Below are 21,754 nucleotides of genomic sequence, written 5' to 3'. Positions count from 1 at the left end.
GTACAGAAGAATAGGCAAACAAACAAACAAACAAGAAATCCTAGAAAACCCTGACAGTCAGAAATACAACCTGACGCCCGATTGGTCAGTGTTGGAAGCAGTCCAAAGTAAGCCCTCCTGGAGTGGGAGATGTGCTTCTGTTGGAGTAGAGATGGTCCCGTAGAAAAAAGGGTCCAGTAATGGTGAGATGGGTCTGGTCTTCCTCCAGGAATCTGGTGGAAAACTGAACCACTGGTGACACTGGTGCCTCCTTTTATCTGGATGAAGACAGTTTGGCTCCTCCTCCCTGGGTAGAGCATCTTACAATAGTATGATGTAATGTGTCATGTCATTGGTGAGCTTTAATGGTCCATTAACACAAGATATCCCCATTTGGGTAGTGGAACAATGACTAGCTATAAGCCACACTGACTCATCTGAGCAGAGAGATAAGCAGCACTGACTCATTTGAGCAACACTGACCCACCCGGTTTTTAATAGCTGGCTTGAGAAGGCAGTTAACCTCTCCCCAACCGGGTTTCAGCCACTTCTTTGTTTGAGTTAAGTACCCTTAAGTATCCAACACTTGATCTCCTTGGTAACTTAAAGGGAAAAAATTCTTTAGAGTGAAAAAGGGACAAATCTAATCCCCAACAAGTGGTCAGGCAGTTGGACTAGATGACCGTTGTAGGTCCCTTCCAAATGAACTATTCTAGTATTTGCCATTCTATTCTATTCTATTCTAAGACATAAATTAAAAGAATATGGGTCTGAGTTCCTACCAGAAAAAACACCCAGTGCCATATAGCCTGGCTTCTAAGGAGCTCCTCCAACAAACAGCATTTTGGACATGCAAGTGTTTGTGACACAGCCCTCCAGCCCCCAGGCTGAGGATGTGAGAGTAGAATTAAGCAACTTTCTGTAAATCTGAGCTCACTCCAGGGTGGAAATCTCTAAAGTAAACACTCCTCAATCCCTCTCTATATAGCAGCATCTCAGGGTCTTTTACCATTTCATCCCTGGACTCCATGTAATCCAATGCCACAGATTTATATTAAGGCATTATGTGATTTTCACTTTTATTCATCCCCAATTTTATTTGGCTGCAAGTCCACAGACAACAGAGATTTCCTTCAAATAACTGACATTTTGGGGGACATTACAATTAATTTAGAACTCATCACAGCCTATTAGTTAGTTAAATTAATCCTGCTAGAACTACATTAATTCTTTATTAAGAAATAGGCATCAGCTTTTCTGTGAGGGCTATTACATCCTTATTACTTCTCCTGTCCTGGCTGAGATAAAATGTCCAGCTTGCAACTACATCTCCATGCCAGATATTTCTTATACAGCTGGGGGGGGTCCTTTGTGCTGCCAAGCCAGGTGAGTGCATTAACATTTCCAGAAGTGAGACTCAAAGTCTGGGGTTGTGCTATGCTATTTGTCCTCCTCCTGAATGATAAATTAAAAAAAAAAAAAAAAAAGTTATTTATTTTTACAGTAAACAATATAGTTAATAATATCACTTGTTAAAGGCTGAATAAGGAATAGGAGATCACAAACATGGTCTGAGGTGCTTGCTCACATTCACAGGTCGATGTACTTTGCCAACTCTGTAAACATTTTCCTCATTTAATCGTATCCAAAAATGGGAGGAAGAATTGAATCAGCATTTTCTGCCTGTAGTGCCTCACACATCTGTGGAGTCAAGTGAAAACAACACCAGTGGGAGAGAGAGAACTGCCTGTTCCTCTCCTACTAGAAATTAATGAGAAGGAGGTGTCTTTACAAACAGTTGGCCTGATGGTAGATAAGGCCAGATACATAGAGGTGAAAGAAGCAATGGGGGAAACCATAAATTCCATAAGAATTCCACTAATTGACACAGACTGTTACTCAAGTGTCTTGGTTTGGGAAGACAGGTATCTGCCAGGGAATGCTGGAGCTTCCCTTGGAATGGAGAATGTAAACCACCACCATCCTTTTTTCCAATTATAAATTTGCAGTTACAAAGCTTTTAGGCACAAGATTTGGAAATAGAAATAGCAGTTCTTTACTTATATGTATAACAAAGCAAACAAAAAGCAACAACTACAGCATTAATACAAAAAACAGTACTAAGAACCTCGAGGACTTTGCTTCACAAAAACCCAGGGCAGTTTGGTCTCGGTGCCCCTGCAGGATCCTCAGAGCGCCAAGCTGGGAACAGTAGAAAAAGTCCCAGGCTGGTAGCTGGAATGGCAGGATGTCCCAGCAGTCAGGGGCAGGGTGTCCCAGCAGGGCAGGAGGATGCGGAGTCACACTGTAGCAAGAGGAGCAGTGCCGACAAAACCACGACGGCAGGGCAGGGCTGGCCCAGCTCCCGCAGGGCGGCAGAGAAGCTCAGAATTCCAGGGCGAGCAGATGATGGCAGATTTCCCAGGACTGGACACCTCCAGAGAGAGAATGAACTCTTCTAGCAGCAAGCAGCAACCCAGCCATTCTCTCTCTCCCCAAACACTGAAAAAAATACCCAGCGTGCCAAGCTGCCTCAAGCTCTGTCCTTTACCTGCCCCAAAACTCCTGTTATCTCTCCTTCTGAGCTTTGACCACCCCTTTGTTTTTAGTTAAGTAGTCTTAAGTATCCGACACTTAGTTTCCTTGGTAACTTATGGGGAAAAAATTCTTTAGAGTAAAAAGAAACAAACCTAACTCCCAACATCAAGACTGGGCTAAATCTCTGGATTTAGAGAAAAAGAACAGACACACAAAGTAAAACAAAAAACGAGGGAGGCATATACATTAGAAAGGGTCTTAGGTATTAGGCATATAATAAGCTTGTACCTCTCAAGTACCTCAGCCAATGGGGGAAGAGAGAGGGAAATGCGGCCGGGAAAATAGGATAAGAAGGAGGCTACGTCCCCTAAAAATTTGAGAGACCCCCAGGGGAAATGCCTTAGTGCATTTCCCTTTATTCAAATAAAGTTACAGGACTCCTCTGTCTCCTTTTTGGACATAAACCTCTTGTGAAAAACGAGATTCACTTTTTGGTAGATTTTAAGAAATAGGTTTTAATAAAAAGATAAGACAATTAGGAGATAAGGAAAAAAAGTAAAGTATGGCTGGCTGGGTGACTTGGCATTTAGCCAAGTCCACAAATTGCTATTTCACAGGCTTTCTTTAAATACCCTTTCTGTTGTATCAGTCTGTTGAATAGTCATATTTTTCCATAAAACTAGTTTCCATATTCCAGGGACTGTTTTGCATGGCCCCTCCTTGGGTCCGCCTTTTTAGAGCATGCGTGTTTCTTGGCTGTGTTCTTCATTATCACCTCCTGCTTGGGCCTTGGTCCATGCTTTCTTCAGATGGGAGATGCTGATAGCTGGTGTATCAATAGCAGAGTCTTCTTTACATGTTCACTGGATGTTATCCCAGCCAAACAGACAGTTTAATCATACTATATCACTACTACCACTATGCCTAATTTTCTTTACTAACAGCAGAAATAAAAACTTATATCCTTACCACAAAGTTATTAATCATATAGCACACATCTTGCGAAAAGCCAACTTTATAATAGTCATTTATAACAAATTCCTCCCTTTTTCTTTTTAACCATCATTTGGCTTGAGCCATTCTCTTTGTTTTCTAGCCTTCATTATTTGCTTATTTTTCCACCGATAAAAAGGGGTTTTCTATATTATCTATTTAGATGCAGTTATTTTAGGATCTGTTGACATTGTCAATATTTGCTTATTTTGGACTACACCAATGATTAGCCAAATAGATACTTAATTTCTAAACATTCCAATATTGGTCCCAATTCTACACATATGTAAGAATGTAATTTGGATGGGTTATAATAGTGAATGTTGATATGGGTATTAGAAAAAAACTTTAGTTTACAGTCTTTGGTAGCAATTGTATCATTATTCTTCTATGATCTTTGAAACATAAAAGAGTGAGTGACAGAAACAGAGTTCCAGTTCCTTGACTTATATTCCCACCTGACCAGGCCTATGGGGGTGCATCCCACAGCCGGTGTATGATTCTTCTCGGTGGCGAAATACAGTGGTCTTGACTGGAGTTTGCTCTCTTATTTTCTTGTCACACTCTGTTTGCTCAATTTCAGGCAAATAGTTTCTGATACCTTTTAATTGAAGTTGTTATATGTTACTCAAGCATCTCCCATTCAACAGACACTAGTAATCCCCATTCACCAGGATATATGTATATATGCATCACTAAAAGGCAGTAAAGTCCCTTAATCCCAAAGCCCAGCTGCAAAGCCCTTTTAGAACTGACAATTACTCGTGCTGGCCAGACTGTACTTTGAGTAAAACTAAAATAACTGCATCTTCAATTTAGTTATTCATTGTACTGTGATTCTCCTGCATGATCATTTTACTGAAATTAGGGTGTCATTTTCCTCTCCAGGGAACCACCTCTGATACCATTTAATTTTTGAAAGCCTCCACCTTTTTTTTAACTGCAACCAGGATCGAAGAACAGGTTAAACGGAGAAAACTTTAGTCAGTAACAAAAATAACTTAAACTACAGAGTGCAAAAAACCTATTTTTACCCCTTCTTTCTTTTCTATTAAGGTATTCATGGGCTATTCTTAACTTGTTGACTTAATAAATATTCTGATGTTAGAGCCTTATCAAACTGAAGGTTTCTGGTGGGCAGATCCTCTGCCCAGCCTGCTCCTAGAGTAGAAAGACAATGAATTCTTGATATTCCAGAAGATTTCTCTTACTATTTTAGGAGAACTCAGAAATATACATACACTATAGGATTTGTTTCTATTTAAGGCCAAAGACACTCACCCGATTTGTCATGCATTGATTTAAGAGATTAGGTACCTTTTAGAAACTCTGATGAGAACCCCCTATGACGGGAATTAACACCACCAGTTTTGTGAGACAGGTCTCATCTGTAAAAAAGCTGGAAAACTAAGTAAAACCCCCAAAATAGTTTCTGCAAAATTTACAATACTTTAGTGTCACTTAGCATCACCAAACAAGGAAAGAAAAGAAATTACTAAAAAAATCTTGCATATACCACAATAGTATTATAAAGCAGCAAGTATCTTGTTATTCATACTATCTTTTTTCATACTCTATCTCAAGAGAAATCTGACATCTTATATTAAAAAGAAAAACAAAACCCCTCCAAAAGTCTTTTAACAAACTTACAAAGAACTCCCCCAAAGAACCCATCTCAACCACTATCTACATCTCAACCTCCAATGTAAGAGGTGGATGACAATGTTTTCCATTTTATAAAGTTATATGATTAGTACCTTAAATTATTTTTGACATACCCACTTAGAAGAGCAAATCTTTATATCTCTTCTTGTGACTTTCAAATAGCAGAAGAAAAATTGCTCTTGAGAATTTCTTTCTACTATTATTCTGACAGTATTAGACTTCTATCAGTGATTAACTGTACCTTTTTGTGGGGACAACACTGCTAGCATAACTGAAGAAAGTCCCTTGTTGGTTACAAATGTTTGCATGTTTGTGTGTGTATACAAAAGAATCACAGCTACCGTATTAACTCTGACACAGTACAAGTTTAGTTGAGAACTCTTTCCTTAATTACCACACTGCTGGGTAGTAATTCACACTTATGTTCTGTGAACATCAACATGTCCTCTTGATATTTTGCATAGGTGCTTCTCCTTGCCCTCCTTCTTTAGGCTATATTCAGTTAATGCACTAGTAGCACCAATTGACGAGTAATAAAAGAATCTTTAAGTTAGTATGAAAGAGCTACTTTAAATACACAAAGCAATTAGGAAAAATAAAAGAGACAAAAACATATTGTCTGTTCTGTAAGGTATAAAACCTAAAGTAAATTAGCCAAAATGCCAAGAATATGGAGCCAGTCCTCTTCCTATGATCTTGATGTACCTACAACATTACACAGTGGGGTGACATAAACACTTTCAAAACAATACTACATGTTTTAACTTTAGTTTTCCACACCTGTAGAGTAGGGTTACTTTAAAGTCCATTTCCTTTGTAGCTGTGAAGAAACAGAAGTAGGAGGATCTGACAGACCAGACTGATTTCTGAGTGTTATGCATAGAAGTAAAATAGAGAAAGTTTTTTTGTCAAAAATTTTTTTGAATTATTTAAGTCTTTTTCAGTTCATTATTATTCAGTTTTGTGTAAAATTCAACTTGGTATCACCTGGTTGGGATCTTACAGTCGATTCTTAAGTTCTTACACCAGTCTTTTGATCTTGTTGGTGTTGATTCAAAATTAGCAGCCTTTTAGTTGTCAGTCATACTGCAGCTTCAGTTGTTTGCGATACCTGAAAAAAGAATCTTCTTGCTGTGGGGTTAAAGAACTGTCCTTCCCATTTTTGCAATTGTAAAGATATACCTTTTAAACACTAATCTTTTTTTATTTCCTCAACAACAGGTTCACAGTCCAAACATTACCTCTTAGGGTGTTACTTTCAGGTTCCCATCTGGGTTACATCTGGACTCCTAACACACCTCTCACTCATGGCATTTGAGTATTACTTCTGTTTAAAAAAATTCCCAACAATGAAAAATTCCCATTTCATCCATAATTCCTTCTTTTTCTTCCTCACCACATTCTTTAAACTTCCAATACCTTCTTATCAAACACCAGAACTCTCTCACAACTCTTTTGACTCCAATCTCCTATTCCATCAAAACTATTCCCTCCCATTTCCGAGGTCATCCCCCCTTTGATCTCTTATAGCTATTTCTTCAGGTAATTTTAATGCCCCCAAAATTTTCTAAAAACTTTTAAGACCTCTAAAAACCCAAAAACCTCTAAAAATTTCTGAAAATCTCAAAAAAAACCCCACAAAAACCATCCTTTCAAGACTTCTAAAACCCAAAAAATCCTTTAAAACCTTTAAAAATGAACCTCCTCATTAATCTGTAAAACTGCATTTATCCTTTTCAAGCAGCCCTCTTTTTCCGCAAATTTCACCCAAAAGTACGTATTATCCCTAATGAGCAAACATTTTACACCTTTTTTTTTTTTTAAGCACATTTCAACTTTCTCCTGTTTGCAAGATTCTCCCACAAACTATCAACATATTTTCTCTCCCTCTCTTAGAAGATTTTATCTTTGCCAAACTTTTATTATTCTCCTGGCGCAACCCCCATTCTCAACAATATTTCTAGATCTTTTCCCAACACATTAAGTTCAGGGATCAATAAAATATCTCCCATCCATCTGTTGGTATTTCTTTTAATTACCACATCTTCTGTGTTAGAGAAAAACTTTTTCCCTTCCGCCGCCACCTCTGAGATCTCTTTTCCTGCCCTCCATCCCCCTGGGACTCCCCATAACACATGCCTTTTCTGTTTCAAAACCGACCAAAAATTGGAACACCTCCTCCTCAGGACCTACTTTCAGGGTTATTACAGGCTCCAGATGGCATTTGTCCTTAAAAAAATAGAGCCTATGACTCCTCTATACTATGTTTTGTTTTGTTTTGGTTTTGTTTTCTCGACGAGGGCACTCACGCTTATAATGCCCTTCTTTCCTACAAAAGAAACAGGCACCCTTAGTACGCTTTTGGGATTTTGTTCGCATTTTGTCTCTCTTCCCCTCCCCGTCTCCGAGCCCTGAATCCCCGAGGAGCGGGAGGCTGCAGACGGCTCCGGGGCCGCTCTGCGGTCAGAGCCGTCCGGCGGAGGCCAGGGGCCCGCGGAGCACCGGGGGGCACGGACTCTGTGTTCGGGACAGATAGGACTGTCGATGGAGTCCGCAAAGCCGCGGTGGCATCTCCCACGGCAGAGCTGAGGCAGCCGGGCCGGGAGGCAGCGGTACGGGGAAAGTGCCCTCGGGTGGGGTGGCAGGAGCCAGCGGGACCCCGGCATGGCCGGCGGAGCGGCCGCGGGTGGGGCAACCGAGACTGGGTGAGACCGAGCCCCCGGCGGGGCCGGGGCTGGCGGGGGCCGGGGGGAGCGGAGCGCAGGCGGCCGTGCAGTCACGGAGATGGATCGCAGCACAGCCAGGGGCAGCGCTGGGGCAGGCGGCGGCACGGGGCTGGGGGACGGGCAGCCCGACAGAGACACAAGTGGGGAACTTCGGCGCAGCCTGAACCAAAGCGGGAGGTACGACAGGCGCAAACAGTGGCCCAGCAAGCGCCGTGACAGGCGCTGCGGCAGCACAGGGGGGAACAAGCGGCTGCACAGCCAACACAGACAGAAACACGGGTGGGGGCTGCACCCAGCCCCCCCTTCCCCTCGATCTCTGGATCCCAACTCATCTCTTTTTGGTTTTTTTTTTTTTTGTTTTTTCCCATTTCCACAGTGCAAGGAAACTCCTCCTTTCCAACAACACAATACAATAACACAAATAAACTCTACAACAAGTATGTCTCTCAGTTACACATACCTCCACTCACACAAAGACAACATAAAAAGATTAGTATTCTTACACTCATTCATTCACCCTTATTCAATTCAATATGCCTTCCTTGCTCACCCTCCTTCACAAGACAACACAAGCAGACAATACAAGAAAAATGGTACCCTCTTTTGATCTTTATTATTTTCCTATAGGTATTTAGCTAACCTCTCCTCCAGATGCTCTTGGATTATCACACTTTTAGAGCCTCTGGTGTTTCTCAATCTGGTCGGTTTTTTAAAACCCCGGTATCTTGATCCTTACACCCCTAGTCCTTTTCGTGTTTTTATCCTCAATCTGGAAAAACGTCATACATTTGGCCACTCTCCGGATGCTCTCAGGTTACCTAACCTTCAATCCGACAATGTTTTGGGGTCCCCCACTTATCCCGTTTCCCCAGTGGATTGTCTAGGAAAACCGTCGGCTCCCTACCCGAGGGGTCCAACCCCTCCCTGGGACCCCATCCCAGCCACCCGGGGGTCACTTTCACTCGTTACCTTTCGCTTCGCCTCCGTACTGGCCGCCCCTCTCACGAGAGCACGGTACCGCAGCATAGGAAGCCACCACACTCGTTCCACCAGCCTGGGGTGCCCGGCCAGTGTCTCATTCACACACCACACAGACCCCCTATCCCGCTCCCCTAAGAGATACTTACAATCCTTTTTCTTTCTTAGGTTCTTCGTGCACGAGGTTTTTTATGGAGCAAAAATACTGCAGTTTCAGGGAGCCTTTTCCCTTTTCTTTACTTTGCTTTTTTCTTTCCGTCTCCTTGCTTATCTCTTCAGGTGTTTACCTGCAATCCCCAATTCTCACCAGGAAAAAACAAAGTTTTGGGCTGCCAAAAATCAGGCAGGGCGCCTCCCTTGCTCTGAATCTCCTGGGGTTTCAGGGATGAGGTACATCCCGGCAAGAGCCCCCAAATTTTGAAAAACGAGATTCACTTTTTGGTAGATTTTAAGAAATAGGTTTTAATAAAAAGATAAGACAATTAGGAGATAAGGAAAAAAAGTAAAGTATGGCTGGCCGGGTGACTTGGCATTTAGCCAAGTCCACAAATTGCTATTTCACAGGCTTTCTTTAAATACCCTTTCTGTTGTATCAGTCTGTTGAATAGTCATATTTTTCCATAAAACTAGTTTCCATATTCCAGGGACTGTTTTGCATGGCCCCTCCTTGGGTCCGCCTTTTTAGAGCATGCGTGTTTCTTGGCTGTGTTCTTCATTATCACCTCCTGCTTGGGCCTTGGTCCATGCTTTCTTCAGATGGGAGATGCTGATAGCTGGTGTATCAATAGCAGAGTCTTCTTTACATGTTCACTGGATGTTATCCCAGCCAAACAGACAGTTTAATCATACTATATCACTACTACCACTATGCCTAATTTTCTTTACTAACAGCAGAAATAAAAACTTATATCCTTACCACAAAGTTATTAATCATATAGCACACATCTTGCGAAAAGCCAACTTTATAATAGTAATTTATAACACTCTGGTGTTTGTGGATTAATTTTTCTGACACACTGCTGTATAGGGGGTGCTGCAAGATTTTTAGGGGATCTTGGGTCATGCAAGGTCGCTCCTCAAAATCCATCCTTTGTACAATAGCTGCTCTTTTTAACACCGTGAATGTCTATCAGTGCAGCAGCATGGACTGGCCATGCCCCACCCGTGACCCCCACAGTACACCACCCCCTCCATCCTGTTATAAATGGGCCAGGAGACCTGTTCCTTTGAAAAGCCTTTATTAGTCAGCTCTTTCAAGGGAGAACTCGAGGGGTCGCCTGCGCCGTCGCTGCTCCTGTCGCCGTTCTCGCTCCTGTCGCCGCTGAGGATCAGGTGTCAGGCGAATCTGCTGCTCTCGCCGCAGCAGAGTCGGGAGTTCCGGCCTCGCGGGAATCCCCAGGAACTCAACTGGGCTCATGTGGTCTAGGGGCGACACTTCTTCCCAGTCTCTTTTTGGTTATGGCGAGGCGGCAGAAGCAGAATTTGGTCTCTAGGTTGCTGAGGGTCTTCTCGGTGTTGTAGTGTTTCCCTTTTATCTGGATTTTGTGCTGGGTCGCAGCTTTTGGATCCGTTTGCCGGCAACTGCACTTCGGTTTGGAGCGGTGCACCATGGAAGTCCTTGGATTTTTCTATTAGGTGGGGCCAGCAGTTTGAGGAGCTGGTGGGGAATGGCGACAGCCTAGCCCGACGGAAGGGGAAGGGAACCCGGGGTTTTAGAGGGGGTATACAACTTGCAATAAGGTTTTGAGGGTACAAATTTTGGTACAAACAGCATAACTTTCTTAACAGACAGGGTACAACTGGCATAACATTTTAAACAGCATAACTTTCTTAACAAATGACAGACTGTGTCAAAAATGGGAATTTCTTACATTTCATTCATTTCACATCCCACTCATAGCTCTCCACCCAGCTTTTCTTCCGCCTCACACGACACGTGGACCTGCCCCGTAAGGGCTGATGCAACGCCAGGAACCACACATCCACGCACTCCACAAGTGGTGTGGCGGAGAGCTCTGCCCCTTTAAGTGCGCCGGTAAGGGCGGGGCGCGGCGTGGTGCGGCGCAGTACGCCGCGCTGAGGTCAGATGCGAGTGGGCGCCGTCACAAAAGGAAGTGGTGGCGGCGACGGCTGTCAGCGCAGGGTGGGGGGCTTGTGGGCCAGCGCGACGGCGGCAGGGCAGCGGCAGCAGCAGCCTGGGCGGCGGGGGCCGCGCCGCGCCATGGCCCAGCAGCAGATGAGCAGCTCACAGAAGGCGCTGATGCTGGAGCTGAAGTCGCTGCAGGAGGAGCCGGTGGAGGGCTTCCGCATCACCCTGGTCGACGAGTCCGACCTCTACAACTGGGAGGTGGCGATCTTCGGGCCCCCCAACACCCTCTACGAGGGCGGTTACTTCAAGGTACGGCTTTTTCCCGCTCCACCGGCGGACTGGGCCTCCCGCCGCCGCGGATGTCCCCGCGAGCTGTCGCCGGGGCCTGCACCAATCCCCTCTCCGCCTGCCGGGCCTCTGTCGGGTTCGGAGGGGCCGCGGCGGGCCTTGCGGTCACTGTCAGCACCTCCACCCTCCGCGGGAGAGGGCCGGGGCCTACGGAAGGAGGGAAGGCAGGGCGGCTTGGCGCCCGTAGATAATGCCCTGCGAGCTGCCCTTCCCCGCCCGCTGCCGGCGCCGGGGGGACGATCTGCAGGGCAGGCTGGCTGGGGGCCTGCAGGGCCTCTTCTCTCAGGATGCCCTCTGGGAAGAGGAGGCCGTGTTATAGCTGTCTCTATTCTGTTATTTCTCAATTTCAACCCCAAAGAAACGCAGGTACCTCATGGTAGAGAGCAAAATCTTCCCTTTCCACCCCCAGGTTTGTTCTCTTGGCTCTAGTCTGTGTATGTTTATTTCAAAGGGGCTTCTCTTGATAGCTTTGTTTGTCATGTAGGAGCATCCTGTGCAGGATGACTAACTCAAGATAAAAGCTGTGAGGTTTTTTTTCAAAACTTCGTGGACTTAATGACTGTTTATAATGATTTTCCTCCCTCTCGTTTCCTTTTATTCCTCTCCAAATTTCTAGAGGGCAGCTTTCAAAGGGTTACAGCAACACATAATTGGTAAAGGTAGATAAATTAAAAGCATTTATCTCTGAGTCTTCCTGTTAATCCAAAAATGCATTTGTGGTTCTCCTGTAAATACAGTAAGCAAGAAATCTGGCACTACTACTCCAAAAAAGGGGGGAAAACTTAAATTCTTAAGACAGTTGGAGGAGGAATTGCATGTTTTTTCTTAAAGGAAGCAATTGAAATGTCATAGTGCCTGCAGAAGATATGTTGCATCGGGCAACTTTGCACTTGATGTCTGCTTGGTCTCTAGCAAAATAATGTCCCTTTCAGCTCCCTTCTCCTAGGGATGTTGTTTTAGTAGTGACTCCTGTGTTTCTCATTTCATGCCCTGTCAAACCAAAATAAATTTTTGGATGATTTCTTTGCTTGGCTGACATGCATCTTGACCTCTCTGGGTGTCCTGAATTCAACTGGGATGGAGTTAATTTCTTCTCAGTAGCTGTTACAGTGCTGTGTTTTGGATTCAGAATGAGAATGGTGTTAATAACACACCAGTGTGTTAGTTTTTTGCAAAGTTGTGTTTATCCTAAGTCAAGGACTTTTTTTCCTTGTCTCATGCTCTGCCAGTGAGGAGGTTTGCAAAAGAAACTGGGAGGGAGCACAGCCGGGACAGGTGACTCAAACTGATCAAAGGGATATTCTATACCTTAGAATGTTATGCCCAGTATATAAACTGTGGGGAGTTACCCAGAAGGGTGGCCAGTCTGGGTTCAGTAAGGGGGAGGTCTGGCATCGGTCAGTGGGTGGTGAGCAACTGTATTGTGCATCACTTTTTTCCCTTTTTATTATCATTATTATTATTATTTGCCATGGTTACTGTATTTTACTTTATTTTCAATTATTAAACTGTTCCTATTTCAACCTACAAGTTTTACTTTGATTCTCCTCCCTGTTCCACCATGGTGGGATTGAGGGGGGTTGAGCGAGCAGCTGCATGGTGCTTTATTTCCAGCTGGGTTTAAACCATGATGCTGGGTCAAGGTTTAGGAGCTTTGTTCCACAAACCCAGAATTAACTTGTAGCATGTGGAATAATAGATTTATGTTCAGTTTTGCTTCATTTAAAAGGAAGGGAAAGCTTTGGCACAAGGCTTGCTTTTTGTAATGAGTTGGTGGACATGCTCATGTAGGTGTGATAGGCATATTCTTAGACTTGCCTCTATTATTACTTATTCAGGAAGTTACTCTAGTCTTAGGTTGGTAATTGGGCCATTTTTACATCTGAATGGTTTGACAGCCTCTTCCTGCACTTACATTACTCATCCTTTTTTTTTTTCAAAGAAATCACAATGGATAAAAATATTTTTGCTTGGAGACTATGTGTTTGTTCTTGGAAAGAAGTTAAAGCGACCTATGAATTAATCTGGAGATGTGTATTAACAAGTGTAGACTTTAGGCAAGGTTACCAGTTGCTTTACCTCAGTTTTATGAATGTGATATCTCTTTTGATATATTATGTCCTTGAAATGTTGTACCTTTCTTGAAAATCCTTCTGACCAGTCTTCTGATGCTTATTTTGAGAGTGGGAGATGAAGGTCTTGTGATGCCTTCACCCCTCCACAGCAGAGGAATTCTCTTCAAGTATCATGGCTGAAGTCTCTCATATGTTGTTTCTGTCTCACCTTCCCTCCACGAGGAGCTGCACATGGTGGGTTTTGTTTTGGTCGTGTTTGATTTTTGGTTATGTATCTTAGATTCTCAAAAGTGATTTTTAGACCTTTGTTCTGTTACTAGGGAGAAGGAGTCCTGTGGTCCCGAGAAGTGATGTTGTTGACTTACTTTGTATTGGGCCTTCAGGCAAACTTTTAGATGTGTTAGACTTGGCTTACTGAATAATTTAGAAATAAAATAAAGTTGGGTATTAATCTTGTGGGGTGACTTCTATGATATGTTCATAGTATATGCAAGGTGAGCAGTAGTTCAGATCAGCATCTGATTTGTTTTTCAGATTTCTTGACTTGATGAAATATTTAGCTTCATCTTGTTTTGTCTTTTTAGTTTCCTAAGATTAGGTAAACAGGATTAGAAATATGCAATCTGTAACTTTTTAAAACTTTGTGGCAATGAGAGTTTGGGAATTTTCTTCCACTTGAGGTGTGGTTTGAGGGTAGGAACTGGAAGGGAAGTACAAAGGCTTCTAGTTAAGCTAAAGTATAAATATTTTGAAAAAAGCCTGTGTTTAATGTGACCATAATAAAGTGTTAGTGCTCGTTAGTTGGGAATACAAATGCTTGATTTGTGCTCGTGAAACACTTGGACCTTTTGGCAGGTTGTTTTTTCTTGAATAAATATGACCTTTATCTCTGGGTTGATGGAACTAGCTGAATAAACTGAAATGAGGGAAGTGTTCTTTTTGTACCTTTTTGACAGGAGCTACTGTTGTTAAAGGCTGGTTCAACATGTCAACAGATTCTGCTTTCAGTTGCTAATCCTGTAACCAGTATTTGATAAATTGAAGCAGAAAACCTGTCTCCCTGAATGTTTGTTTAAATGGTAGATATCAGTATCTTAGTGCTGTCTACAATAAAGGTTGGGGACTTCTTAAAAATTCAAGCACAGCATCTAAACATATTTTATAAACTAATATAGCATGCTCAGATTTACTTCAGTACTTCATGGTTTAGGACCTCCTAGCTGGATGGAAAGGGCATCAGTCTTCAGAAGCAACTGCTTTGTGGAGAGCAGCTTGTATCAGTGAGGGATAGGAGCAGTCCTGAACTGCAAGCCTCCCTCATACAATCAGCTAAAAGTGTACATCTGCAGTGAAGGTTGTCACAAGCCCAGATGTTTCTGAATGGCTTTCCTTATCTCTGTTAATCTTTGCCTTATTTAGTGACTTTATGTAGCTATTCGTTATGACCGGGAATAATATTTTGAGTAACCCTTTGCTTGCGTTCTAGATCACCATCCTCAAGGAAGGAGTTGAGTTATTTCATACACTGGTGACCTCCCATTCTTGTGCTGGAAGCCAATATTTCAGGGAAGGTGCAAATGAGAAATTATATAAATAGAACCTTCATTATTAGATGTGTAGTGCTGCCCAGAAGCACAGTTAGACCAAGTTTGTTGTGTTAAGGAAACAAGAATGAACTGCACTGTGAGAGTTTGGTAGTTCTTAGGAAAATTTATTTCGTAAGGTTTTTTTTGTTATATGAAGGAGCAAATCTTGAAACAAATGGGGGAGGGAGGAGCCCAAGCATTATGCTTAGTTTTTGCAAGTAATTTGGGGGCTAAATACTTGTTAAAGCATTGCTTTCCCTTCTTTTTGTTACTTGTTAACTGTGTGCTGCTTAGAGTTCTGTATTGTTGGATCTCAGTTTTTTCCAAGTGATTTGTTTTGATTTCAAAGCAACTTGAAATATGTGAGCATAATTTTTTTCAGAATAGTGAATTGATATGGAACTTACAGATAACTGATGGCAAGTATAAGCACCATGTTTAAAAGTTTTTGTCTTATAGGATGCTTTCTAGAGAGCTGTAAATTAAGCAACTAGAAGTTGTAACTGGTAGAACACAACTCCACAAAAATATTTCTCGGTGCCAAGGAACAAATGTGTGGTACTCTGAGCATAAAAGCTGCCTTCTGCAGGCCTCTGCACTGCAAGGTGCTACAAAGCTTCTCTCTCAGTGTAATTAAGCTTCTATTTTTTTCTTTAGGTACTATTGATGCTAGTAAGCAACCCACCTATCTGTAGGATAGGATCACCTATTGTTGGCTATCTCCAAAGTGAAAGAGAGATGAAGCTGTCTGTAGGCAGGAAGGCAAGAAACATCTGATGTTGCTTCATGGATCATAAGCATATTTTATGATCTCTAACTCTCAGGCCTGGGGAGTACTTGATTGACCCTCACTCTGCTGTTGCATGTAGGTTTTTGAATGGTTGAGTCTGTAGAACCCACAGAACCCCCTAGACTACTCTTTTGGACATCTGCCTGGCTTCAGGAGGCAACGGGCAAGGTAATGAAGCCAGCTTCCAGCCCTTCCCCTAGGACTCCCCTGATCCAAGTAGGGATATTGCATATGCTAAGAAGCACAGAGAATGGTTTCTACTTCTAATACTGCATGAGAATAGAAGATTGCTTGCACTTAGGTCTTGTTGGATGGCAAGAGGTGACCCTGCCTCTGCCATGAAGATAAAAATAGAAAGCTTTCCATTTGGAAAGATTGAGCACTGTAAGTTTGCATAATTTATTGTTTGGCTCTATTTCCATGAGTCTGCACAGAGTGATCCTTGGATAAGGTAAAATAAAACATGACTTTTTCTTGGATAGCAATGTGTAGAATTGTGCCTCTTGAGATTTCTTGGAAGAAACCTCTGTTCAAGAGATAATAACTAAAAGCATGTGCATAGCTTTATATCTGGTTTATATTATGGAAATTATTGGAAGCTTTTGACTCTGTAGTGTTAGAAGGGTGTTCTTAATATTTTGTTTACCTGGTAAATCCTTCAGATCTCTGCTATTGCAGTGGTGTTCTGCCAATGTCTGAGTGTGGGACCACATCTGTAATTTCTCCAAAGCTCAAACATGTTTTTACGTTGCTGTTTTTGAAGTCATGTTTACACTGCCTGTTATTTTACATAGTGATATATTCACACTAAGTGTTTTCTTTTTAATAATGCTTTAGTTGTAACCCATGATGGTCATTTTACATCTAGAGGGTAGGAAATGCCAGAAAAAAAATGCTTGCAGAACTTTATTCTGGTCTTTGACATCCAGCTTGGCTGCATAGTTTGTGGCCATCATCAGATAGTCAAAGTAATGTGTAGTATAGGCTAAACAGTGGAGATATTATCTTGAACTGAAGTGTAACTGAGTTAGTTGGAAATGTAGCAGTTGCAGATGGACTGCAGTGTGGCTGGACTAGAGGTCATGTGACTCATAATACAGCATGTCCTTTTATAATTTGAGCTGCTTGTCATCAGATATGTGCATATACATGCATGTACACAAAATTAGCTTCCTATTTCCAGAGTGCTACTTCATTTTTTAAAACTTTAGTGTTTTTATTTAGCATTTTGAGTTAGAAGAATTTCAATTACTAAGCTGTTGTGGTAGTGACTGAATAAGAACGTCTCATCTCACCAGATCAGTTTAATAGTAATTTGGCACTATGTACCTTCCCCCAAAGCACTAGTAGCCTAGATGAGCCAAATTGATTGCCTCCACATTTTCTGAAATATTTAAATGCGTAAATATCTGCCCTAAGTGGCCTACAAATAGGGAAAAAAAAAAAAAAAAAAAAAGCTACTGAATTGGGATGCATGTATGATATTTTGAATCTTGCTTGACTTGAAGAAATGTGACATTCAGACTTTCTGGATGTTTGGGATTTTTTAATTGAGGCCATCACATGGAAAACAAAGGGGAATGTAAAAGGGCTGTCTTAAGTGGGTGACACTTTCAGATACTGTAGTTTTCGTTAGTCCCAGAGAAGGCTGCCTAGCAAGCAGGTTGTCTTACTCCTTAAGATTTTAGTACTAAAACATGACATGATGAGTTTCCATTGGGCTGTTTTGTTTTCTTAAAATGATACAAGTAATTGAGAATATTGGGTGAAGGGCTTTTTCTTGGGAGAAGAAACGTAAGTCGATAGCAGTAGGGACATGTTTGCAATAGCTATGTGACTCTTCCACAAGTTGATATGTATCCTAGTTAAAGTATTTAAGGCATATATTTTCATATTCATTGTAGCAAAATATTTGGAGGTGTTAAGATGCAAAACTCTTTGCCAGAGTATTGGAACAGTGTAAAGACCAATGTTTAGTCAATTGTGCCACTTGGGTCAATTCTTGTATGATAGACATTGTGCAAAAATGTTTGGTTTTAAATTAATCCTTAGGCGTCTCTACAGCTAGAAACCTTTTGCTGTCAGACCTAGGCAAAGGCTGTGAATAATATTCTCTTTTGCAGCACTCTCTTTGGCCTTGTCAAAACAAAAGCCATGCAATGGAGTAGCTTTGACTTAAAATGCATTCTGTCAATAGGCATTTGGTCTTGCTTAAAGTCTGCTTGTATAACCCTCTAATTCATGGATATAAACTACACCGGTGTTCAAATATTTGCTGATCTTGGCTAGAATAACTATCTGTGAAAACATTCGCCTTTTTTTAAAAAATGGGCATGTTATAATGTATCGATGAAAACTGAATTTCATCTCTGTCCTCCCAATTACTTTTCTTGCCTTTCAGTGATGCATTAAGCTTGAGAGGTTAAGGCTTCTTTTGTACTTTTTCCAGTGTCTTGTAGCTATTATCTAAATCCCTTCTAATTTGTCATTAATGTGGTAACAAAATGCCCATACACAAATGTTTGATGAAGGCTTTGTCAGTTCTTAATGATATAGCTACTTCAGTGAGATCTCTGCCTAATCTCTCATGTGGTCTGTTTGGGATTTTTGTGACCATAAGTTATTCAAAATGCTAAGCAGAAAAGGCATTGAAGCTCAACTTTTGTTAAAAACTTAGATTTTTACAACAGAAGAAACATTACCATCATCTATTGAATTTTAACAGTAAGTGTCAAATGGCTCTCTTGAGGCAACTAGTCATGTTAACAAGTCCTCTATAGAGAATTATTTGTCACTTTTTTGAAAGACCAGTTGTCATTTAGGAATGGTGTTCACCAATCTATTGTTCCCACTGAAACATCTCAGACCATGCACTGCTTGCTCTTTCCTCCTGTGGTGGGATGGAGAGGAGAATTGGAGGCACAAAAAGATCACAGGTTGTGAAATGAACAATTTACTGGAAACAGCAATAAAATAAGAAAATTAATAGTAACAACAGCAATACTAATAGAGAGAAAAATGCCACTGCCCTCCATCCCTCCCATACATGGCATGAGGTGGTATCTAATAACCTCAAGCTTGGCTATGCCCCTTCTGGCTGCTGTGAAAATTAACCTTGTCCTGGCTGGAACTAAGACATTATCTACCCCTTATTCTGTACCATCTATTTCATGTCCATATCCTGCAACTTCCAAATATATATATTTATATATGTATATATACACACAAAAGCATGGGTATCATTCCCTTAGACAATGATTGTCCTTCCAAGATGTCTGTCTGGTTCATTTAGTCCATGACTGTGGGTTCTATCTGTCCTAGATGTCTTCCAGGGAAGGAGGGCTAGTGTGCTATCAACTAGTTGCTTCATCAGGAGCTCACGACTGCTGTATTTGGAGCAGTCCATTCTCATTGTCTGTGGGAGTTATGACATACAGTGACAGTGTCATTCAGCAACCAGTATTATACAATTCAACATTACATGCTGTTCTCAACCAAAAAACAAATCCCCTTGAGGTACAGATCATGTTTCCCCATCCCTCTGCATTACACACCAGGTGCACTTGGATCTTTGAGCAAAAACAATCCTACAGATGGGTTTTCCTTTCCTTGAGGGAGGACTAATCCAAACTGTCTTACCTAACACGTTCCTCATATGCACCAAAGGGACTTTATCCCCTTCTATGGCATGTGGTTGTTTTCATTGGGTAGGGCCAGTTCAATGGGTAGAGCCTCTAGTGTTAACTAACCAGGTGGCTTTTGCTAAGTGTAGATCCCAATGTTTGAAGGTCCCACCACACTTTGCTTTCAATGTGGTTTTTACTAGTCCATTGCACTGTTCAATTTTCCCAGAGGCTGGTGCATAATAGGGAATATGATACACCCACTCAATTCCATGCTCTCTGGCCCAGGTGTTTATGAGGCTGTTTTTGAAATGAGTCCTGTTGTCCGACTCAATTATTTCTGGGGTGCCATGTCACCACAGGACTTGCTTTTCAAGGCCCAAGATGGTGTTCCAGGCAGTGGTGTGAAGCACAGGGTACGTCTCCAGCCATCCAGTAGTCGTTCCCACCATTGTCAGCATGCAGTTCTTGCCTTGGCAGGTTTGTGACAGTGTGATGTAATTGATTAGCCAGGTCTCTCCATATGTACATTTCAACCATAGTCCCCCATACCACAGAGGCTTTACCTGCTTGGCCTGGTTGATTGCAACACATTTCACGCCTCTGGAAAATCTGTGTGATAGTGTACACAGTAAAGTCCACCCCTTGATCATAAGCCCATCTATTTGTTGCGTCTCGTCCCTGATCACCTGAGGTGTCATGGGCCCACCAAGCCAGAAATAATTCACCCTTATGTTGCCAGTCCAGATCCACTTTAATCCTGACAGCTTGATTTGCCTGACCATTGTTGTCATCTTCTTCAGTAGCCTGACTCTTGAGTATGTGGGCATCTACATGAGGGAGTTTTACAGCCAACTTCTCTACCCAGACAGCAATGTCTCACAGACCACATGAGTTTCCCTCTGTACTGCCAATTGGTCTTTTTCTATCAGTCCAGCCACCCCCACAGAGCATTTGTTGTCATCCATGAGTCAATGTAGAGGTGGAGTGCTGGCCACTTCTCACATTCAGCGATACCTAAAGCCAGCTGGATGGCTTTCAGGCTCTGCAACATTACTTGATCCACCTTGTCCCTCAATAGCTTCTGTGACGCACCAGCATAGGACTCCATACAGCAGCTTTCCAATTATTTAATGCATCCTTATGATAAAGCAGAAACCTTCAGCAAAAAGAGCATGTTGCTTTTAATTTTCAGGTAGCTGATTATATGGTGGGGCCACCTCAACATGTGTCATCTTCTCCTCTTCTGATGATAGTCTGAAATTTTCAGCTTTGGGCTAGTTCCAGATGACTTCCAAGATCCCTTAGCAACTGGGGTTCCCTATTGGAGCGTGCTGTGTGATCAGAACAATCCACTTACTCCACACAGCATAAGTGGAATGTTGTGTGGAAGGGACTTTCTCTATGAAAATCCAGCCCAGCACTGGCAGTTGGGGTGCCAGGAGGAGCTGTGCTTTGGTGCCAACAATTTCTGAAACAGCTTGAACCCCTTCATAACATGCCAGTATCTCTTTTTCAGTTGGGGTGTTAAAGGCCTTGGATCATTTGTATCCCCAACCCCAGAACCCCAGAGGCTGTCCTTGAGTCTCCCCAGATACTTTTGCCAGAGACTCCAGAAAGAACCATTCTCCCTGTCTGCAGAATAGAGCACATTTTTCACATCTTGTCCTGTCCTGACTGGCCCAAGGCTTGTTCTTGTTCAGGACCCCACATGAAATCATTCTTCTTTCAGGTGATGTGATAAGAGAGGGTTTGCAATTAATATGTCTGTAATCTGGAATATTTATCCTCTAAAATCCCACAGTGCCAAGGAAAGTCTGAGTTTCCTTCTTGCAGGTTGGTGGGGGCATAGCTGCTATTTTGTTGACCATGTCCATTGGAATCTGACTATGGCTATCTTGCCACTTTACTCTTAAAACCTGGATGTCCTGGGCAGATCCCTTGACCTTACTTTATTTTATGGAAAAACCAGCCTTCAGGAGGATCTCTATTATCTTCTCCCCTTTTTCAAAAACTTTCTCTGCTGTGTTGCCCCATACGATGATGTCATTGATGTATTGCAAATGTTCTGGAGTCTCACCCTTTTCCAGTGCAGCCTGGATCAGTCCATGGCAAATCAGGGGGCTGTGTTCCCATCCCTGGAGCAGGCGATTCCAGGTGTACTGAATGCCCTTCCAGGTGAAGGCAAACTTTGGCCTGCACTCTGCTGCTAAAGGAATGGAGAAAAACACATTGGCAATGTTGATGGCAGTATCACTGCTGCTCTGGACTCCAGTTCGTCCTGAAGTTCCAGTATGTCTGGCACATCAGCACTCAGCAGTGGTGTGACTTCGTTCAGGCCACGATAATCCACTGTCAGCCTCC

The 21,754-nt window shown here is 42.4% G+C and overlaps 1 protein-coding gene across 1 annotated transcript in view; it reads left to right on the top strand.

Moving 5' to 3' along the window:
* The first annotated feature begins 11,061 nt into the window (after positions 1-11,061).
* LOC136373269 (ubiquitin-conjugating enzyme E2 R2) overlaps positions 11,062-21,754 on the top strand; it is a 123,413-nt gene continuing 112,720 nt past the window's right edge. Inside the window, exon 1 of the mRNA XM_066338176.1 lies at positions 11,062-11,277. Within this exon, the coding sequence (XP_066194273.1) occupies positions 11,101-11,277 (177 nt within the window). The 5' untranslated portion in view covers positions 11,062-11,100. The remainder of the gene's footprint in view (positions 11,278-21,754) is intronic.

The sequence above is a fragment of the Sylvia atricapilla genome, chromosome W (assembly GCF_009819655.1).
Source record: "Sylvia atricapilla isolate bSylAtr1 chromosome W, bSylAtr1.pri, whole genome shotgun sequence".
In the NCBI taxonomy this organism is placed as follows: domain Eukaryota; kingdom Metazoa; phylum Chordata; class Aves; order Passeriformes; family Sylviidae; genus Sylvia; species Sylvia atricapilla.
Note: the sequence above shows the minus strand (reverse complement) of the source record. Positions and strands in the feature narration are given on the sequence as shown.